We start from the raw sequence: 19,270 nt of genomic DNA on the forward strand, positions 1-19,270 counted from the left end.
CCATGGAAATTAAATTACTTCTATGAGGTCACACACATAGAAACAACAGGCTTATCTGCTCTACCTATCTGTCATAAAGCATTCTGATGCTCATCTGTCTAAAAACAAAAGCAAAAAAAAAGCCAACATTTTATTTCTCAATTTATTCCATCACTCTGAGTATGAAAGAGAATTTTATCATGATGCCTTTATGGTATGGCACAAATCAGCATCTGTCCTATTACCTGCATCCTTTCAACTTAGATTCAGGAGATACAAGCCGCTCTCTATGCGCACTGCACAGGGATTCATCAACTGGCTCCATCTGAAAAGCACAGCCAGTAATCACATCTCCAGTCTAGCCATTCACACATGTAAGACCTAGGCAGAGTCCAATGTAGGTATTTCCCAAGAGGCTTTCTGAGGTGTCTGGAAATTAGTGGGAGTGCTTTTAGAATTAAAGAAGAGATTGGGACTTTTCAGCTGGATTCTGACATGTACTACCGAGAAGCCCTTTCACCTGAGAAATCAAAGTTATTCAGAAAGAGTAAAAGACAGTTTTCTTTAAGCAAATGAGAGCCAAATGTTCAAGTGATCTGGAAAACAGGATGTGAATGCTTAACATTGTTCTAGTAATTTTAGGTCAAAGGATAATCTCTGCAAGTTCAGTCCTTCAGATGCTGGGGTCCTGCTATTGCTGCTTCAAAGGTTATTACTAAATTAGAAGCAATGGCTTCCATCTATTTCCAGGTCCCTATTTATTCCTGCTTTGAAGGCTGGTGTTGGAATCAGGGAAATCTGGAATGACATACCACCTCAAAGTTTACTAGCTATGTGATCATGGATATGTAATTTCTCTGACCCTCAGTTCCTCGATTGTAAAATGGCAAAAATAATACCTATATTACTGACTGTAGTCTGTTATGATGTCATAAATGAGATTATATATGTTAAGCACTTTTAAAATTACTTTAAAAGTCCCTATTAAATCAGTTATTAGAAATATTATCACTACTCCATTTAATTTTGATGAAGTCAAACCAAGCTTATTTTGAAATTTTAAATCCTTTTTTTAATGCCTTTCATTTTTATACATTTTTATTTCCATTATGTCTCCCTTCTCCGATATAATAATAGCTGGCATTTATATAGCATTTTGAAGTTCACAAAATGTTATACATATAGTATTTCATTCAATCCTTACTATAATTTTTTTATATGAGGGCTATTTTGTTATGCTTCTTTTATAGATAAAGAAACTGAGGCCAAAAAAGAAAGGTTAATTGAATTGTCCAGGTTCATACAAGTTATAAGTGAGACAGGATTTGAGCTCAAGTGTTTCCCATTTCATGTCCAAGATTCTATCCCTCTACTACCTGGCTTCCCATAAAATGAGCCATCCTTTCTCATAGAATGTTGTAAAAACAAAAGAGTTTAGTAAAACCAACGAATGCATCAACTTTATTTGATAATGTTGTTGTTGTGTGTCCTTCATTTTTAAAAAGGAGCAATGACATCACAGAATGATGTCTTGACTGGCAAGTGAATTGGGTTTCAGTAAGGCAGAGTTGCACAAAGTTGTCCACCTCACTCCTTCCAAAGTCATCCAATTCTAGTGGCCAGACAAAAGTCAGGATGACTAGAGATGGCCTAGAATGCAGAGAATGACCTTATCTCCAATATCTTTCCAAGCTCTTAGTGCTCCCATAGTCTTCCACCTCTCCAAAAAAAGAGGTTAGGTACATTTTTTCAACTCTTCTTTGAGTCCAAACTTGATGTTCATAATTGCAGAGTATTCAGTTTTATTATCTTTGTTCTTTCCATTTATATTTTTGTATATATAATTTATATTACCTAAATATAATTTTAAATATGTTTAATTTATATTATATAAATAGAATTTTTAATATGTATTATTTATCTAATAGAATTTAAATATATAATTTATGTTATCTAAATATAATTTTTAAAATATATAATTTTTAAAAGTAGTGTTCTATTCTAAACCAATTTGAAAAAAGTTGCTTTTCTCAGTGTAGTTTTTGCAAAGGGTAGTGCCACGGATAAAAATCCTCAGCAGGACAATAATCTTTTCCAAATCCATTCTGACTTAGTACTTTGCTAAAATATTAAAGTCTTCCCATGAGTGGCCTTTTTTGGGTGGTGACAATGATTTACCCCATTCATAGAATCCCGAATTTACAGCTGGAATGGTGGGGATCTGGTCCTACTTAAGAAAATTGAAGTCTGTAGAGATGTGGTCCCAGTTGAGAAGCCAGACTTGACCCTTTTCTGGACCATATGCACCTGTCAAGAGTAGAGGGAAGGGTCCCTCAGTACATAGAGAATAGGTGCAGTTTGCCAGCCCTTGGGCTCAGCTGTGGTTCCTAATAGTTGGATGAGTATCAGACAAAGGGCAATTGAGACTGGTATGTGCAGGAGACGACATAGAACCAATGAGAAACTTTTTTTTTTAATGGTATCTTATTTTTTCTGATTACATGTAAAAATAATTTTTAACAAAATTTTTTCTTGAGATCCAGATTCTCTTAATCTCTTACTTTCCCTCCCTGGGAGGGTAAGCCATCTGATATAGGTTTTTTTGATGCAGTCATGAAAAATATTTTTCCATATTAGTCATTTTGTTAAAGAGATCAATGAGCAACTTTTGGAGAAGAGGAGGAATGGATGTCACCGGAAAGGATGAGTCTTGGAGCTCAGGAGCAATGGGGTCCAACACCTTGGGTTTTTTTTTTTAATAGATGAGTGTCAACGTGGATTCTAGAAGTCCCCAAACTTGTAGCCTATAAAGATGTAGTGATTCCCCAGTTAACTTAGCTTGTAGGTGAAAGCCTCAGGTTTTGAACATGTTCCTGTGAGAATCCACAATCCACTTCAGATGGGGACTAAACCCAAGCCGAAGTCGAATGACTCTTCGAGTGTCCAGAAGCCTCTCCCAGTATATTACACCCTCTTTCAGAGGATCCAACTAGGGACCTTCAGCTGATGCGCTGCCTATATCACCAAAGAGTCACTCAGCTTCAGCTTGGGCTTAGTCCCCATCTGAAGTGGATTGTGGATTCTCACAGGAACATGCTCAACTTTCACTGCATCAAGCTAAATAAACTGGGGAATCACTAAATCTTTTTAGGTTACAAATTTGGGGACTTCTAGATTCCACGTTGACAAGAGGAAACCGAAACCCAGGGAAGCTGCCCAAGGGGAACTGGGATGGCCAGGGTGGGAAGGATTGGAAACCCACCATGGTAAGGACAATAGCAGCTACCATTTCTTAAGATAGCACCTACTTTGTGCCAAGCACATCGTTATCTCATTTGATCCTCATCACTCTGGGAGACAGGGGCCATCATTATCGTTATTTTTAGTTGAATATATTGGGGTGGTTGGAGGCAAACCACTCCAGTGTTTTCATCTATATATCTTCAGGCTCTTTCCACTAGTTTTACACAATAAATCCCTTCAATCCATACTGACTTGTTTCGTTTGGCACCTCTTAAATGTTGTGTCAAGTTGTAGTTTGTTTTTTATACTCAGTCGACAAACATTTATTAAGGCCAAAATAAAATATTCCCTGGCCTCGAGGAGCGGGTGGGGGTGGGGCAAGGTGGCAACAGGAAGAAATCTTTACCCGACCACGCCCACTTTCGATGGTCACGCCCACAACCTCGCCGCACCCCCTTTCAAGGCCTGACCTCATCCCTCACCACCAAAGCAACTAGGCTTCTTCCAAACGTAGGCAGCTCATACCTCCGAATCGGATTGCACTTTGGGGGTTGAGGTGACGTTCGAATTCTCAAGCAATAGCGAAGCAAATTCCCTCTTCAACATGGAGTCACGACTCCGCCATCCACCGTGTGCAAGAAGGCGGAACTATGGGAGAGAGCCTCCTAGACAAATCTAGCGAGAATTGTCACTTTCACTCCTCCCCTCCAGCGGGTTTTCGGCCTCCCTCTTCTGCCAGGTCTCCCACGTGGAGTTGTTGTGGCAGTGACGTCAGGACGCCCCGGAAGTAATTCTGTGGGAGGGATCACTAATATGGCGGCGCCCAGGTGGCCGGTGGGAGGCGTGACTCTGCGGTGATTGCCGACTTTCATTCGAGTCCTTTTAGCTGAGGCAGCGGCGGGCTGAGTCGATGGCTCCAGGCGCCTCCCCAGCCGACCAGCCGGGCTTCGGCGCGTCTCTACTGGTGAGTACAGGCCCACAGCCTTCCTTCTGAGACTGTCTCTCCTGCCCCCGCCTCCATCTTCTGACTTGTCACAGACCCTCCCCTTCACCTTGGACTCACCCTAATCTCTTCCAGTGTCCTAACACCGCGACGCTCCTCGAGTTAAAGCTACTGGGGACCCTCCCTCCGCTCCCCTCCACTCAGACCTCCCACTTTACAGATGGGCTAACTGAGGAACAGAGAGGGGAAACTGACCACGGTCCTGTGGGTAGAGCGGCCATAGACTTTACAAAGAAAGAACCCGAGGCCCAGAGACTTAACGGGACTCACTTAGGGCCTGTCTTGTAGTATCACTTAAGGAATGTTTTCTTTCATTCTTTCACTTGCCTTTCATGTCAGGCAGAGCTGAACTTTGTCATCAATATTCACTAATGATATCGACCCCTAGTTCTTTCATGCGTTATCACTCCCTGGTTTAGGTATTAGGTCCATAATTTGTCTCATAAAAGGATTCTGCTAAAAGGACTCAGCTAGGGTGCTTTCTCACTTTTTTTTTTTTAACCCTTACCTTCCGGTTTGGAGTCAATACTGTGTATTTGTCTCCAAGGCAGAAGAGTGGTAAGGGCTAGGCAATGGGGGTCAAGTGACTTGCCCAGGGTCACACAGCCAGGAAGTGGCTGAGGACAGATTTGAACCTAGGACCTCCCGTCTCTAGGCCTGGCTCTCAATCTGCTGAGCTACCCAACTACCCAGCTGCCCCCTGCTTTCTCACTTTAAAAAACAAAACAAAACAAAAAAAAACTTTTACCTTCCATCTTAGAATCAGTGTTATGCTAAAAAGAAATTAATTAATTTTTAAAAATCAATACTATATATTGGTTTCAAGGCAGAAGAGTGGTAAGGGTTAAGCCAGAAGAATTAAGCCCCGGGTCTCACAACTATGAAATATCTGAGGTCAAATTTGAACTCAAGGCCGGGCTCTTAATCCACTGAGCTGCCTAGCTGCCCACTGCTTTCCCAGTTTTTGAGGCTATTTTGTGTAGTATGGTTACTAATGGTTATTTAAAAGTTTGTTAGAATTTTCTTGTGTGGCCATCAGGAAAAGTATTTCTCCAAGGCAGTTTCTTTCTTTCCCACTATTTCTGTTTGTTTGTCAGACACTAGGTTCTTTAAGTTCTCATCTTTTCATCTTTTTTTTTTCCTGTTTGGGTATATTTTTGAAGGTATTCTATTTCTTTTGTATCCTCTGTTCTGTTAGCATGTAACTGCATTCTGATAATTCTTTTGATTTCTCTTGGTCTTGATCAGAGCTGGAATATGAACCCAATGTGCCTGACAGGTTCTAAGAATGACTTATTTGAAAAAAAAAATGATTATTTTTATTCTCCAATCAATTCTCAATGCAGATGCCAAGGCAAAGGAATGATCATGTACCTCTCATGATTGAGAAAGAATCTTTAGCATCTCCTTATGACATCTAGGATAAAACAAATTCCTCAGCTTGCCATTTAAATCCCACCATCATCCAACTCCATTCTACTTTTCTGAATCTCTTACAATTTTTGGAATTTGCTAATCCTTCCCAAGTGAATTACTAGCTTTCTTAACTCTGTATGTCATCTCTGGCCTAAGGAGAATTCTATAAGCTAATGCCCCCTCTTCCTGTTCTCATTCTCTTATTTCTTCCTTATCTTTCCTACAAAATCCTCTTTTAAGAATCAACTCAGATGCTCCATTGTTTGTAAAGCCTTTCTGACCTCAACCCTGTTTTTCTCTCTCTCATCACATTTCCTAGAATAATTTAGAAGAATCATAGACTGAGAATCATATGATGACAGATTTAAAGCTAGAAGGCATCTAAGAGATCATTTAACACATTGCCCTTATTATACAGATGGGGAAATTGAGGTTCAAAGAGCAAGTGACTTGTTCAAAGACATCTGAGTAATAATAAATAGCATGAATGGGATGGGGGCTCTCACAAAAGAAGCAGAGCTTTCCATGACAGTACAACATAGAAGGGAAGAAAAGGGAGAGATCCTTACAGTGCACTGGGTGAGATTTGGGAGTGAGTGGGGAGGAGAACATTTTGACCGGGGCCCCAGGGTGTGGGGGGGTGTTCAGGGACCCCTTCATGAAGGAATCTGTGGCTGAATTGAGCCTCTGAGAAAAAGGATTCAGAGTCAGAGATGGAACATTGGCTCTCTGGGATGGGAAGGAGGGGCAATGGTGGGTGGAAGCCAGGATGGAACTTAACACGGTCTTGGCCCAATCATGGTCACTTCTTCAGGGGAGTCTTGCTTAGGTCCCAGAAGGCCACCTGTCCAGGCCTGTTCCTACTCCTTTCGGCTTCTATTAGTCTCTCTTTGTTCCCATCTGTTCCCAGGCATCATTATGGCCTGTTTGTATTACTGTGAGAGCCTCCTTCCTGCCCTACTGTACCTGTCTGTTTCTGTTTCTACATATTTGTTACCTTCTGTCTCAGAATCACTGCTGTGGGTTATCTCTGGGACAGAAGAACAGTGAGGGCTGGGCAATGGGGTGAAGTGACTCACCCACAGGCACCGAGCTGGGAAGTGTTGAGGCCAGATTTGAACCCAAGTCATCCTGTATCCGGGCCTGACTCTCTATCCCATGAGCCCCTCCACTGCCTCTCCTGTTGCATTGCAGCTGCTCTCAGACACTGCCCCTGTGTGGGGAGGCATTTTGGACCCCTTCTGGCAGGCACTTGGACCTTTCCCTGAGTGACTTCCTGGTCTGGGCGTGTCTCTCTTGTGCAAGTTTTCTCTATAGTCACAGCCCGAGCCCAATCATGGGATGGCCTCGTGTTCACCTTCGGGTGCTGAGGTCTGTGCTGCTGGGCCCAGTGCAGACTTGATGCCCTTTGTGGGTTAGACCCTGCCCCAGGCTGAGGTTCATGGAAGAAGGCTCAGGGGATTTTAGAGAGGAGGAAGCCTTGGGAGGTGGAGGCCCATGACAGTGGGCAGGCAGAGGAGGGAAGGGCTAGGCTCAGGAGGAAAGATGCCAAGTCCAGAGGGCCACAATCAGAAGTGCTCACTGAGTTAAGGCTGGGCAGTGCCAGTAGAAGTAGATGTGTAAGAAAGATCTTGGAAGGGAGGAGAGGCAGGCAGACATGGGAGGAAGCTTTTGGGGCTGAGCTGGTCTGTAATGAGGTGGTAGCCACCTGGATTGAAACAAAGACTCTGAGGGTTGACAGTGGTGGTCAACAAGGCTTGTTGACTAAGAGTGTGAGATGGACGAGGTAGAGGAAGAGACCAGAGGTGGACGGGAGGGAGAGCAAAGGAAGAGCCAGTGGGGAGCCCAGGTGGCCAGGCTTGGGGCCTCTGCTTTCTCTCCTATGCCTTAGTGCCCCCTGATCTAAACCCATCTGTGGTGGGAGAATGTTTGTCCTGCCCTGGGGCTAGGCTGGCCTGCCTCCCCCTACCTCCAGTTTCACTACCTTTCCCTCCTCCTCAGAGCCCTCTTTTATCACGTTACTTTGGGGCAAGGCCAGAAATGTGCCCTGTCTTCAGTCATATCTCAAGGCAGTGCAAAGCCACTACTTATTAGAAGGGCTGGTCCTATTTTGCCCTTTGTGGCCCTCTCTGGCCCTCTGTGGCTCTTTTTGGCCCTGTCTATCCCTCTGTGGCCCTGTTCAGGACTCTCTGGCCCTGTCTGGCCCTCTGTGGCCTTGTCTAGCCCTCTGAGACAAGGAGGATCCAGACCTTCCTTAGGAGCACAGCTTTGATTCCCTTTAGAGCCCAACGTAGCCTTTCCTGGCTGCTCAGGCCAGCACTGGGGAGCGGACCTCATGTCCCTCCCCCTCCGCCACTGCCAAGCCATAGGTGGATGGTGCTGGTCAGGGTATCTACCTGGCTTGTCATCTGTTGGCTTCCCCACAGCCCCTCAGGGGTCTCTGGTTCAGGGCCAGCCTAGTGAGGTCCCAGGAGGGTGTGGGGTACACTGGACCCAATAACCTTCCCCGAGGCCAGCTCTGGCCAAGTGAGAGTTAAGGGGAGCAAACTTTGACAGGAGCAAAGACTCATTTTGGAAATTCTTCTGTTATTCTGTTATGAGACAGAGCTCGATGCTTCTGATGGTTGTTAGTGATAAGTGGCCAGTTCCTTTCCCTGTGGAATCCCTTTAAACTTGATAATGCTGGACAAAGTGATGACGTAGCAGGATTTGCCTGTGTGACCTCTGAGAGACTATGAGCTTCTCCTGAGGGGAGACCCAGCCGTTTCCTGTATGCATGTTCTTTGTGTTTGGTGGGTCTCATTCTGTGACCCCCCTCTTGGGGTTTTCCTGGCAGATCTGCTGGAGCAGCTCCCTGCTTCCTTCTCCAGCTCATTTTACAGGTGAGGAAACTGAGGCAAACAGGGTGAAGTGACTCACCCAGGGTCACCCAGCTGGTATGAGTCCAAGGCCAAATTGGAACTCAGGAGGAGGAGCCTATTCCTGGCTCCAGCCAGGGCTCTGCCCACTGGGCCCCTGTGTGATAATCACATCACTGCAGGAGCACACCTGGGCCCTCACCCTCAAGCCTCCTGATGGAGGAGCCTCCACTGCCTGTGGCCCCATATAGCTCCTGCCAGTGTAGATGGTCTTTCCTCTCATGTGCTTGGCCCTGGTCCCGCTCTTTGGGCTTCAGCCTCTCTGCCTCAGTCACCAAATGGCAGGAGGGAGTAGCGGATTGGCATGTAAAGAGGCAGAGCAGAGACTGAGAGGGAGGCTGGTCTTAGAGACTGGTGGGAGAGCCCTTTTCAGTGTCAGCATCCAGGCAATATGAGTGAAGCTGGAGAGGAGACCACTGGTGGAGGGCCTTGAAGGCCAGAGAAGGAGGGAGAGGCAGGGCCAGAGGGCACAGAGGTGTGTTGCAGGCGATCTTGGAGGCAATGGCTCCTCTTCTTGGGGCAGGGTAGTGCTGGGTCAGCCTTGGGCAGACCTTGTCTCAGGCAGAGGTGGTGAAACCTAAAGAGCGTGGGAGCCGGCCCGACAGAGACAAAGGGAAGAATATGGTAAAGATGGAATCAGGATAACCGGGCAGGTGACAGCTATGGACAGGTCAGGGAAGAGGAGATGAAGTTCCTCATGAGATCACAGATCTGGAGATCTACCGGGTCCACTGGTGACCTAGACCAAAGCTTGGGCAGATGAGGGCTGAGAGCAGGTGGTCACCTGGCCCAGTCCTTCCCTTGGGGAGCCACTGAGTGCTGGCCCAGCAGAGACCTAGAGGCAAGGGATGCAGTGGGGAGAAGAGCCCAGAGAGGGCTGCCTTGTAGAAATAGTCAGGAAGCCCAAGGCCCAGAAGAGCCACAGAGTCCAGGCCTCAGAAGGGATAGAGAGGTCCAGTAAACACTGAGCCAAGGTCAGCACTCAGGCCCCAGTACCTCTGATTTATCACCCTTGAGCATGTTAGCTAAGGTAAAGGCAGGGATGGGCAGAATTCTTCTGGTGGCTGAGGTGGCCCCTCAGGGCTTTTGTTGTTCAGGCTGTCTCTGTCCAGCCTGTCCTTTGCTGATGTGGAGAGGAGCCCAGTCCTGCTGGTGATTGCCCACAGGCACCTGCCCCAGCCTGGCCGTACCCAGTGGACCCTCTCCTTCCCAGGGCACACACTGGCCTAGGAAAGTGATTGCTTTTCTCAAGCCACACGAGTCCTCTTAGCATAGAGAACTGGGATTGGCCAAAGTATGATGCAGGATCTGACCAGAGATCAGAGAGGGAAGATGAGAGACCGGAAGGGAATGGATGGTTGGAGAAGAGATCCTGGATGCCCAGCATTATTTTCTGCCATTAAAAGCCAGCTGGTGCTCCCTTCCCCCATGTGTCTTGGTCATTGCTGTGCCAGATTTTCCTCAAAGGAGAAAAAGGGTTTTAGAGGGTAAAGTCTGGCCCTGTCAGTTTTTTTTTTTAAACCCTTACCTTCTGTCTTGGAGTCAATACTGTGTATTGGCTCCAAGGCAGAAGAGTGGTAAGGGCTAGGCAATGGGGGTCAAGTGACTTGCCCAGGGTCACACAGCCAGGAAGTGGCTGAGGACAGATTTGAACCTAGGACCTCCCGTCTCTAGGCCTGGTTCTCAATCCACTGAGCTACCCAGCAGCCCCCCCCCCCCACCCTCCCACCCCCCGTCAGCTTTTTAAGGTTAAAAGAAACTGTTAATGAGGCATTTAGGAATGTCCAGCTTCCTGATTTAAGAGTTTTGGCCAGAGAGATGGAGTCCTGCCTCAGGGAAGCCAGCCTGCCTGCCTCTGCTGTTCCAGGGCCTGGCTGAGGCCCCTCCACCCATATCAGTTAATCTGAAGCTCCACAGCCACACTTGGTGGCTGTGGGTCACTATAAATCCTGAAACTAATTATGGACCCGATGACCCCCGGCTTATTAATTGTCCGTGAACAAAGCCAACTCTTGGAAGGGAAGACCATTTCCTGTGACTTGACAGTTTATATTAATATTTGACGTGACTTTGGTAATACGGTTTACGTAAACATCAGTTAATATTCTTGCTCCCAAAGTTAAATGAAACTTTTATGTATTTCATAAGAGAGGTGTGAGCCATGTTAAAGGAAAGTATGAAAATTGATTTCTTAGTTTCAGCAACAGATTCCAGGAGTCCATGATCCAGACCCCGCCCAAGTACCCCTGAGGGTGGTCAAACGGAGCCCCCCATTCACAGTAACACCAGTGGAAGGGGATCCCAGAGACTGATCTCCCGTTCAGAGCTTGGAGTGGGGGCGATGGGGCAAAGAGGGAGGGAGAAGAGATGGGTCTTCTCACTCACTCTCCTGCAGCTTCTCAGCCAGATGATTTTTCCAGCTTCATGAATTTAAATGACATTTATATTATAGAAGTTTGAAATCCACAGAAGCAATTAGTAACTTTTGATTCATGTTTTACTAGATAGCTAGATTAAATCTGATCAATTTATACTGAGAAGATAAGAATTCTGATGAAAGGAGGGTTAGAAAAATCAATGCATGCAAAGTAGCCAAATAGATTAAAAGAGTAATTAACTTATTGATTAAAACTTTAGAAATAGATAGCAAACACCTCTCTGAACCCTCTTCTAAGATTAAAGAGAAAATTAGAATTAAGTGCTGCATTTTTTAAAGGCTCCAGCCATACCAGATTGCTTTTGTTTGTGGGTTTTTTTCTTCCCCTTGCTCTTTTATCTAGAGTGAGCACAGATATCTCTATTTTGAGGGAAAATGAAGAAACAGAAAGAATAGATTTGATTTCCAGTATTAGATTTTGTTTTAATTCTAGATAGTCAGTGATGGTAGATTCTGAAGAGAATTAGGAAATGGTCGTTTTTTTCTGCTGGTGGACATTTTCTGTGACGTATTTGGGGACCAGGAAAGGGTAGCCTAGAGCAGATATTGTCTGTCACCCCCAGCCACTCCTGATGTTGTAAATCATTGATGCTTTTCTTCACCCAACACTTTTCTGATTTGGGGTCTGAGGAGTTTTGTTGGGGAACAGTGGTCTTTGCTTTGGTCTCTGGCCATTTCCAGCCCAATGAGGGGCCCTCTTGGTGTGACCTTAGCTGTGAATCAGAGCTCACAGAGCCCTGTGATCACTGGTCAGAGAAGAACTATTCCCTGTTCCTTTGGGCAAGGAGAGGCAGTCACTGGGCTTTATGTCCCTCTCAAGGGGTCTCTGACCAACATACATGGTGACCCCTGAGGAGGGGCTTCTGTCCTTGCCTCAGAGGATGAGCCCATGGTCACTGCTGCTTCTCTGGTGTGGCCAAGGCAGACCAGGGCTTCTCTTCCCACTACACCCTTGCCACAACCCAGGGAAGGTATCCTAGAGGCCCCCCCTGCCCCCTCGTGCCATGACCTCCCTCCAGCCTCAGGGACATGAAGTGATGAAGGCTTAGGCCGAAGGCCCGAAACCAGCTTGTGTTGGAGGCCTCTGCTGGCACCAAGCCTGGCCTTTCTCTTCTGCCCCCTGCTCTCTGCTGTAATTACCACTGATGTCACCTGCCCAGTGAGCCATCCATGTAGAGCTCTCTTAAGTAGGCCCCATCGCTTCTTTTTAGGCATCCTCACCTGGTCTACACTGATGTCTTTGGAAGTGCAGTGAGGCCTGGAGGACATCATCCCCACCAGAGGTGTCTCTATATTCCAGAGTAGAGGAGACAGAGCAGCCAAGGGATAGGGTGTACTGAGTGCAAGACCCTGTTTAAATTCTGTTTCTGCTGGACTACCTGTGGGATACAGATCAAGTTTCAAGATCCTATGGAGAAAAGAAAAGAACTTGAATGGATGGCTAAAAAGTAAAAAATAAGTGAGGAGAACCATTGAACGGGGGAAGGAAAAGAAAAAATTAAAGGAGATATTTGAGGATGGCCACTTTTGGTCAGATCTCTGGTTCTTGAACTTTTGGGTCTCAGGACATTTATACTCCAAAAAATGATCCAGGACTCCAAAGAGCTTTTGTTCAAGAGGGCTATAGTAATTGATAGTTAACGTGTGTGTAAAGCCAAGATGCAAGAACCAGGGCTGGGGACCTGCCTGTCGATCAAGAAGAAGGTTCCAAATGGAATGTTCCCAGAAGTTGGCAGTTGAGCTGACCAGGGGGAGAGTACTTGGAGTCACTCTCTCTAGAGGTTGAAGCTAGCTGAAGGACCCTTGTAGGACTGACTTGGTTTTGGGGAGCTCTTTGATCAAGAGAGAAACCTCTGAGATTTGACTGATCAAGAGTTGGAGGAAAGCCAGGTTGAAGGAGAGATTTTAAACTTTGTTTCTCTCTGGGGTTAAGCTGAGAGACCTTGCTGATTTTGTGAAGAAGAAAGAAGATTTTAAAAAGCTGTTGTCCTCTATCTCCTTAACTGTTTTAGAGTCACAGTTTGTGACTGGACTACTTCCTCAAACCCTCCTAAAATTCTCCTTGTAGTTTGGGGAAATCCTCATCCCTCTTACCTCAGTTTCCCATCCTGTTATCACAATAAACCCCTTACCAGAGAAAGAAAACTAGAGTATTTTATAGTCCACTCAGGAGGGAGGGAGGAAGTCAAAGGGTTTCAGAAGAGGGTGGTTTAAGGGAGAGGGTGAGGGAGAAAGGAGGTTAGGAAATAGATTGATCCATCAGTAGGGATCAGTAGGCAAACCCCAGAGCAGTTCCCTTGTGTACCAGCATCCCTGTGTGGCAGCATCCCTCAGCTTTTCTCATTCCTACCTCCATTACCAATAAGAAGTTTTAGGTTCTTGTAGCAGCTCTCTAGTCACAAGCAGAAGAAACAGTTTCCTCTGTTTACCTATTCTATTTCACATGTTAGAAATTAAAAGCTAAATTTTTGAAAGTCATTCAAAAACAATAATCATAAACCCATTATATGTTCACATAAATAGTGAGAAGATTGAGGACAAGGAACAAACATTCATGTAGCTCCTACCATTTGCCAGGCACTGTATTAAACACTTTACATATATCTCATTTGATTTGAAGAGCAGCATCGCTTTACATATTTTTGCAAATCTCTTTCGTGTCTGGCTTAATAGAACATAGCTGGATTTTCATATCTGCTTCTGTGTTGAGTCTGTTGCAATGCATTGTCCTTGTTAAAGTATAAAGAAAATCCAGCCTCCCACAGTTGGGAGTTGGGAAAGAGAGGAACAGTTTAATAGATAACATTTTAGAATTATTATGAAAGTAGTTCTGATCTCATAGATTTCCCATTGGGGCCCCCAGGATCTCCACACCATATTTTTAGTATCCTGGGAGAGAGAGTAATGAATATCAATCACAGACTCTGCTTCCGGTATTTGTGGGATTGAGGAAGAATATTTCTTTGGGCTGCTCTGCCATTTGGGGGGATTTCTGTGGGACCTGGGGAACATTCTGAGAAATTTCATTATGTAGCATTTTTAGATAAATTAATTGTTTGTAGCTAGATGTGATCAGGATTGCGTGGTAAGACATTAGTACTGGAAATGTTTTTATCCTAATTAACTATATTTTCAAGCATATAAAGAAAGTGCTGACCATTGCAAAGTTTAGGCAGATGTAGCATCCTCTCTATGACCCTTTACCCCCGAATCTGCTGATACCTTATTTTTTTTTACCATGTTTTTTCTTTTGTCTTTAAGGCTGGTGGGGTAGCAGGTGTCTCTGTTGACTTGATATTATTTCCTTTGGATACCATAAAAACTAGACTTCAGAGTCCCCAAGGATTTAAAAAGGCTGGTGGTTTCCGTGGAATCTACGCTGGGGTTCCTTCTACGGCTGTTGGATCCTTTCCTAATGGTAAAAGTTTCATTGGCATTCAGGCTGCTTTAAGCCTGAGATAATGGAATTTGTTTTCAGAGTGGCGGGTGGTCTGGGCCTGTATATGATAACCTGTTCAGTGTAATTTGTTATGTGGGTTGACTTTTATTCACCACCCCATTAGTTTTGAATCAGTCAGGGCCAGAGGTCTTGAACCATTCTTTTTACAATACAAGAAATATGATCTTTTAAAATTAAATATTTTAAAATCCCATGTTGAACATTATAGACTTCATGGCATCCCAGGGTTGTTGTGAGAATCAAATGAGATAATAATTGTAATAATGCCTGGCACATAGTAGGTGTTATATAAATGTTAGCTGTCATTATTATTGTTGTTGTAATATTGAGTGCCATTTCTTACTCCTTGCCAGGTAGCAGGTGAACCCAAGAGGCAATAAAGTCTTCGGTGCTAAATTAAGTAATCATAATTAGTTTAACCTTAGGTCCTATAAATGTTTTTCTTCTGACTTTCTCCTGATTATTCTATTTTGTGGTCTCCTGATTTTATCTTGGGTATAAAATCTATATTGTGTTCTTTTATATTGTCTTTATGCTCTGATCACTTTCATCTATTTTATTTTGGCCACTTGTTGATAACACTTTTCCAACTTTTAATCACTTAATGATCTTTCCAATGGCACCAGAAACTTAGACCAGATTTTCAAATACCATTTGATGCTCTCCCTCCTTTTTTAAAAAAAAATAAATTCTTGTTGATTTCATTTTTTTAATGTCCAGCTATAGATGTTATCATTCAAAGGTTTTTGTGCCTGGTCACTTAAAGATGTATAGTTGAACTAACTTAAATGTTAAAAATTCCTTAGAAGTTTAAAGAAAGAATCTCTTTTGAGATTCAGCACTAGTCATAATTCAGCTTAATATATAGTGTTGTCAAAACACCTATTCTCTCCATAATGTGGCTCTACAAACTGGGAGGAGTGTGAAATGTTCAAGTATATGTATTGAATGTTTATGTGCCTGTGTGTATGCATATACATACATTTTATACATATACATACATTTCCATACAAACATAAATATATATTTTTATTGATTTTAATTTATAATATGAGAACTATAAGTAGACATAACCCATATAAGCAAAACTTCTTTGTGACTCTCAGTTGTATATATGTGTGTATATGAAAATATACACACTCACACATAGATTTTTATTCTGTCATCTGGGCATTCTGAGATCTCTTCTGCAAGATATATTCAAATACAGTATGTCCTTGGTATGGCTACACGGGCTGCCACCATTTACATCGCCACGGTACTCAGTAGCCACTAATAGTGACCTCTACATTTTTAAAAAAAGGTTTTTTTAGAAGACAATATCCTTCTGTTTGATTGCTTTTTAGTTTTCCTTAAAATAGACTTTTGGGGAAGAGAAAGGTGAAAGAAATCCTAGAATATGTCAGCATTACCAGACTATATGTGTGTGCATGCATGTGTGAAGTTATAATGCTGTGGCTTTTATACCTCTTTCCTTGCCTTCTTTGCTCAGGGTAATAAATCTTGAGAACTATAAGTGATCCCACTGTTGCTCCCACCAAGAAACATTGACCAAGTGCTCTTATGTGCTGGACATTGTGCTCAGCAATACAAAAAGTATTCAAGAGACTTCAGTTTAGTGGGAGGAGCATCTAAAATAATTTAGAGCTAGAAGAGGCTTTGGAGGCACTTGGGAAAAGCCCTTTGATTTTTCAGATGAGGAGGCTGGGGCACAAAGAGGGTAAGTGACTTGTCCAAGATCATGAATGCTCTTATTCTCCATAGTTGGAAATTCAGTAGTAAGTCCTTTCACTCTCTCCATTGAACTTAATTCCTTTGTTATGGAATCCTTTAGAAGATACTCCCCAAATAGCACCAAATATGTCTTTAAGGGTATTTGGAGAATTTTTTGAAATGAGCCAAGGATAATAACAAGGAGCTTATTAGTGTTTTTTGTTATCTTTTATTGGAGAAAAATGGTTCAGTGGGCAACTGAAAAAAATGGGTTTAGTCAGTCAACTTTGGTTAATTCATTGAGTGAGTCAAAGGGGACAAACTTCATGAAAAATAAAGAATAAGAGCATTAACTCAGGAAACCATTTGAATTTGGATTTGGATAGCTTTGAGTCCTTTATGCTTGACACCTTAGATTAATTTCTTAGCAACGTTGAGCCTTCCTTTATATCTTGTTGCCTCTAGAAAAATATTAATGACTGTTGCCATACTCAGATGTCATTTAGAAATTATGAATTTGCCTTTTTTAAAAAGCCTTTATTGTTTCCATATTTAAATCAACTTTTAATTAATAAAAAATAATTATAAGAAACTTAAAAAATCAACATTGTAACATTTGAGAATAGACTGTATTCTTAATTAAAACAAAAGGTTCTCTCAGATTTCTGCATTATCAATGTTTCATCATTTTTATTTTATAGTAGTTATTTTATAATAATGATATTTCATTATATTATTTTATCATTTATTATAGAATAATGGTAATATTTTATGATGATTGTTTTTGATAGTTTATATTCATATAGTTTTAAAAAATAGTTTACAAAGTATATTGCAAAGAAGTCTGAAGCATCTCAGTTCTTTCTAAGTAAAGTAAAAAATTCATACCAACTTGGACTTCATTCCCAGCTTTGTTACTTAGAGCCCTAGACCTTTGGCAGATCACTTCATCCCTCTTGACTTTGTTTTCCAATCTTTAAAATAGGGATGTTAGAAGAAATAATACTTGAAGTTCCTACTAGCTTTAATACCTATTATCTCATTACTACCTCAGACCACAAAAAATGATCTTGTAATTAGCTAAGTTTATGCCCTTAGTCACCAAGTTTTCACATGGCTCCAAGTTTCAAAGTTTAATGGGGAAGGGGATGGGAAAGGAATAAACATTTGTAATATGTCTACTCTGCACTATCCACAAGCAGAGGACAAACTGTGGGAGTAAAAACACCGAGGAAAAACAACTGCTTGACTACAGGGGTTGAGGGGATATGACTGAAGAGAGACTCTAAATGAACACTCTAATGCAAATACCAACAACGTGGAAATGGGTTCGAATCAAGATTACATATGATACCCAGTGGAATCGCTCTGGGAGCTATGGGAAAGGTGGTGGGAAGGGGAGGGGGGGAAGGAGGGGAGAAAATGATCTTTGTATCCAATGAATAATGCTCAGAAATGACCAAATAAAATAATGTCAATTTAAAAAAAAAACAAAAACGCGTCTACTCTGTGTGAGGTGCCATGCTAGGCACTTTTTACAAAAGCATCTGTGTTGGAATTTGGTTTCGGGTCTTCCTAATGATAATAGGACCCCTCCAAATAGGTAACATTTATGTAGCTCCTGCTGTGTGTCAGGCACTGTGCTAAGTGCTTTACAAATATTATTTCATTTGATCCTTAGCAAAGGTCTAAGAGGTTGGTGATATTATCCCCATTTTACAGTGGAAGAAACTGAGGCAAACAGATTAAGTGTCTTGCCCTAGATCATACAGCTAGTAATTAACTGAGATGGGATTTGAACTCATGGCTTTCTACCTCCAGACCCAGGGCTTTATCTACTAGGTTACCTAGCTGCTGCTCATAGGAAGGTGCTCATGAAGCATTGTTGTGTTTCTTCTTGGTAACTGGATGTTTTGAATTTCAGCTGCTGCATTTTTTATCACCTATGAATATGCAAAATTTTTATTGAGAACTGATTCCTCGTCCTACTTGGTCCCTGCCACTCACATGTTGGCTGCCTCTGCCGGAGAAGTGGTAAGTATCTTATGACCCATGGTCTGAGTGCCTTGTACCATGTGAGTGGGTAAGCTTGAGGAGCATCCATGGACAGCAGAGATGATGAGAGCTTCCTCATTCAGGGTCTCCTCAGGGATCTCTATTGTTATAGGGGAGAGAGGTGAGAGACACTTATGGAATGGAACCTGTCCAGGAAGAGCTCAGATTCTTCTCTATTTGGCAGGGATAATTCATTTGTTTATTGTTTACATAAGGAATAATGCAGGACTTTGAGTTTTATTATAAGAGTTTTAAAAATTCAGAGGTGAGGAAAATTGTTATGAACCAGAATAATCAGGAGAAGGTTTGTGGAGATGGGCCTCTCAGATTGGAATGAGAAAGAAACCTGAGCAGAAAACCAACTGGAAGGCAGCACTGGTCTGGTGGACGAGGAGTCAGGAGAGCCAGGTTCAAATCCGGGCTCCTTTTTCAGTTTTCTGTGCCTTGGCCTCAGTTTCTTCATTTGCCAAGTGGGAAGTTTGGATTAACTAATCTCTGTGGGCCCTTCCATCTCTAAATTCCATGATGTCTTTAGAAAGTCAGTGGGGATTAGCCCATTGTATCCAGGGGATGATGAGGGGAGGGAACACTGCAAGCACACCCCAAGTTTATGGTGGTGGGTGTCATGTATGCAGGTATGAAAGACCACCCATGAAAGATGGCAGGGAGAATAGGAGGATCACTGGAGAGCTGGCCATGGGACAGGATGTAGATGAAAAGAGGCCTTGGGATCATCATGTGAAAGGAGGAAGGGAAAGTGGGAGCCCTCCTCTCTTAGGAGACAAAGAAGCTGCCTCGGGGAAGTCTCCCATTCCTTTTATTTTTGTTTTCAATGTGAGTCCAAGGATACATGGCATAAATAGAACTTTCCCCTCTCTGGAGAATCGTTCATTCTCTTGAGGTACAACTGCCAGGAAGATCAGGCAATATGTGAGTAATCTGAGGAGGAAGAGGGTCCTAGGCACCTTCTTTGGGCCTCTCACCTCAGAGGCACTCGATCGATTGCCTTGTGTCATTGAGTAGAAAGGTGCCATTTCCCACAGGTA

General features: G+C 43.2%; 1 protein-coding gene and 1 long non-coding RNA gene across 2 annotated transcripts in view; one reads left to right on the plus strand and one right to left on the minus strand.

Annotated features, from left to right (window-relative positions):
• The window catches only part of LOC130455410 (uncharacterized), a 30,808-nt gene extending 26,830 nt beyond the window's left edge, over positions 1–3,978 (minus strand). The window contains exon 1 of the long non-coding RNA XR_008913364.1: positions 3,748–3,978. This is a non-coding gene — a long non-coding RNA (uncharacterized LOC130455410). The remainder of the gene's footprint in view (positions 1–3,747) is intronic.
• Positions 3,979–3,991: 13 nt separating this feature from the next.
• The window catches only part of SLC25A26 (solute carrier family 25 member 26), a 149,548-nt gene continuing 134,269 nt past the window's right edge, over positions 3,992–19,270 (plus strand). Inside the window, exons 1-3 of the mRNA XM_003341730.4 lie at positions 3,992–4,186; positions 14,258–14,414; positions 18,094–18,203. Coding sequence (XP_003341778.2) covers positions 4,133–4,186; positions 14,258–14,414; positions 18,094–18,203 — 321 coding nt within the window. The 5' untranslated portion in view covers positions 3,992–4,132. The remainder of the gene's footprint in view (positions 4,187–14,257; positions 14,415–18,093; positions 18,204–19,270) is intronic.

Source organism: Monodelphis domestica, chromosome 7 (genome assembly GCF_027887165.1).
Source record: "Monodelphis domestica isolate mMonDom1 chromosome 7, mMonDom1.pri, whole genome shotgun sequence".
Classification (NCBI taxonomy): domain Eukaryota; kingdom Metazoa; phylum Chordata; class Mammalia; order Didelphimorphia; family Didelphidae; genus Monodelphis; species Monodelphis domestica.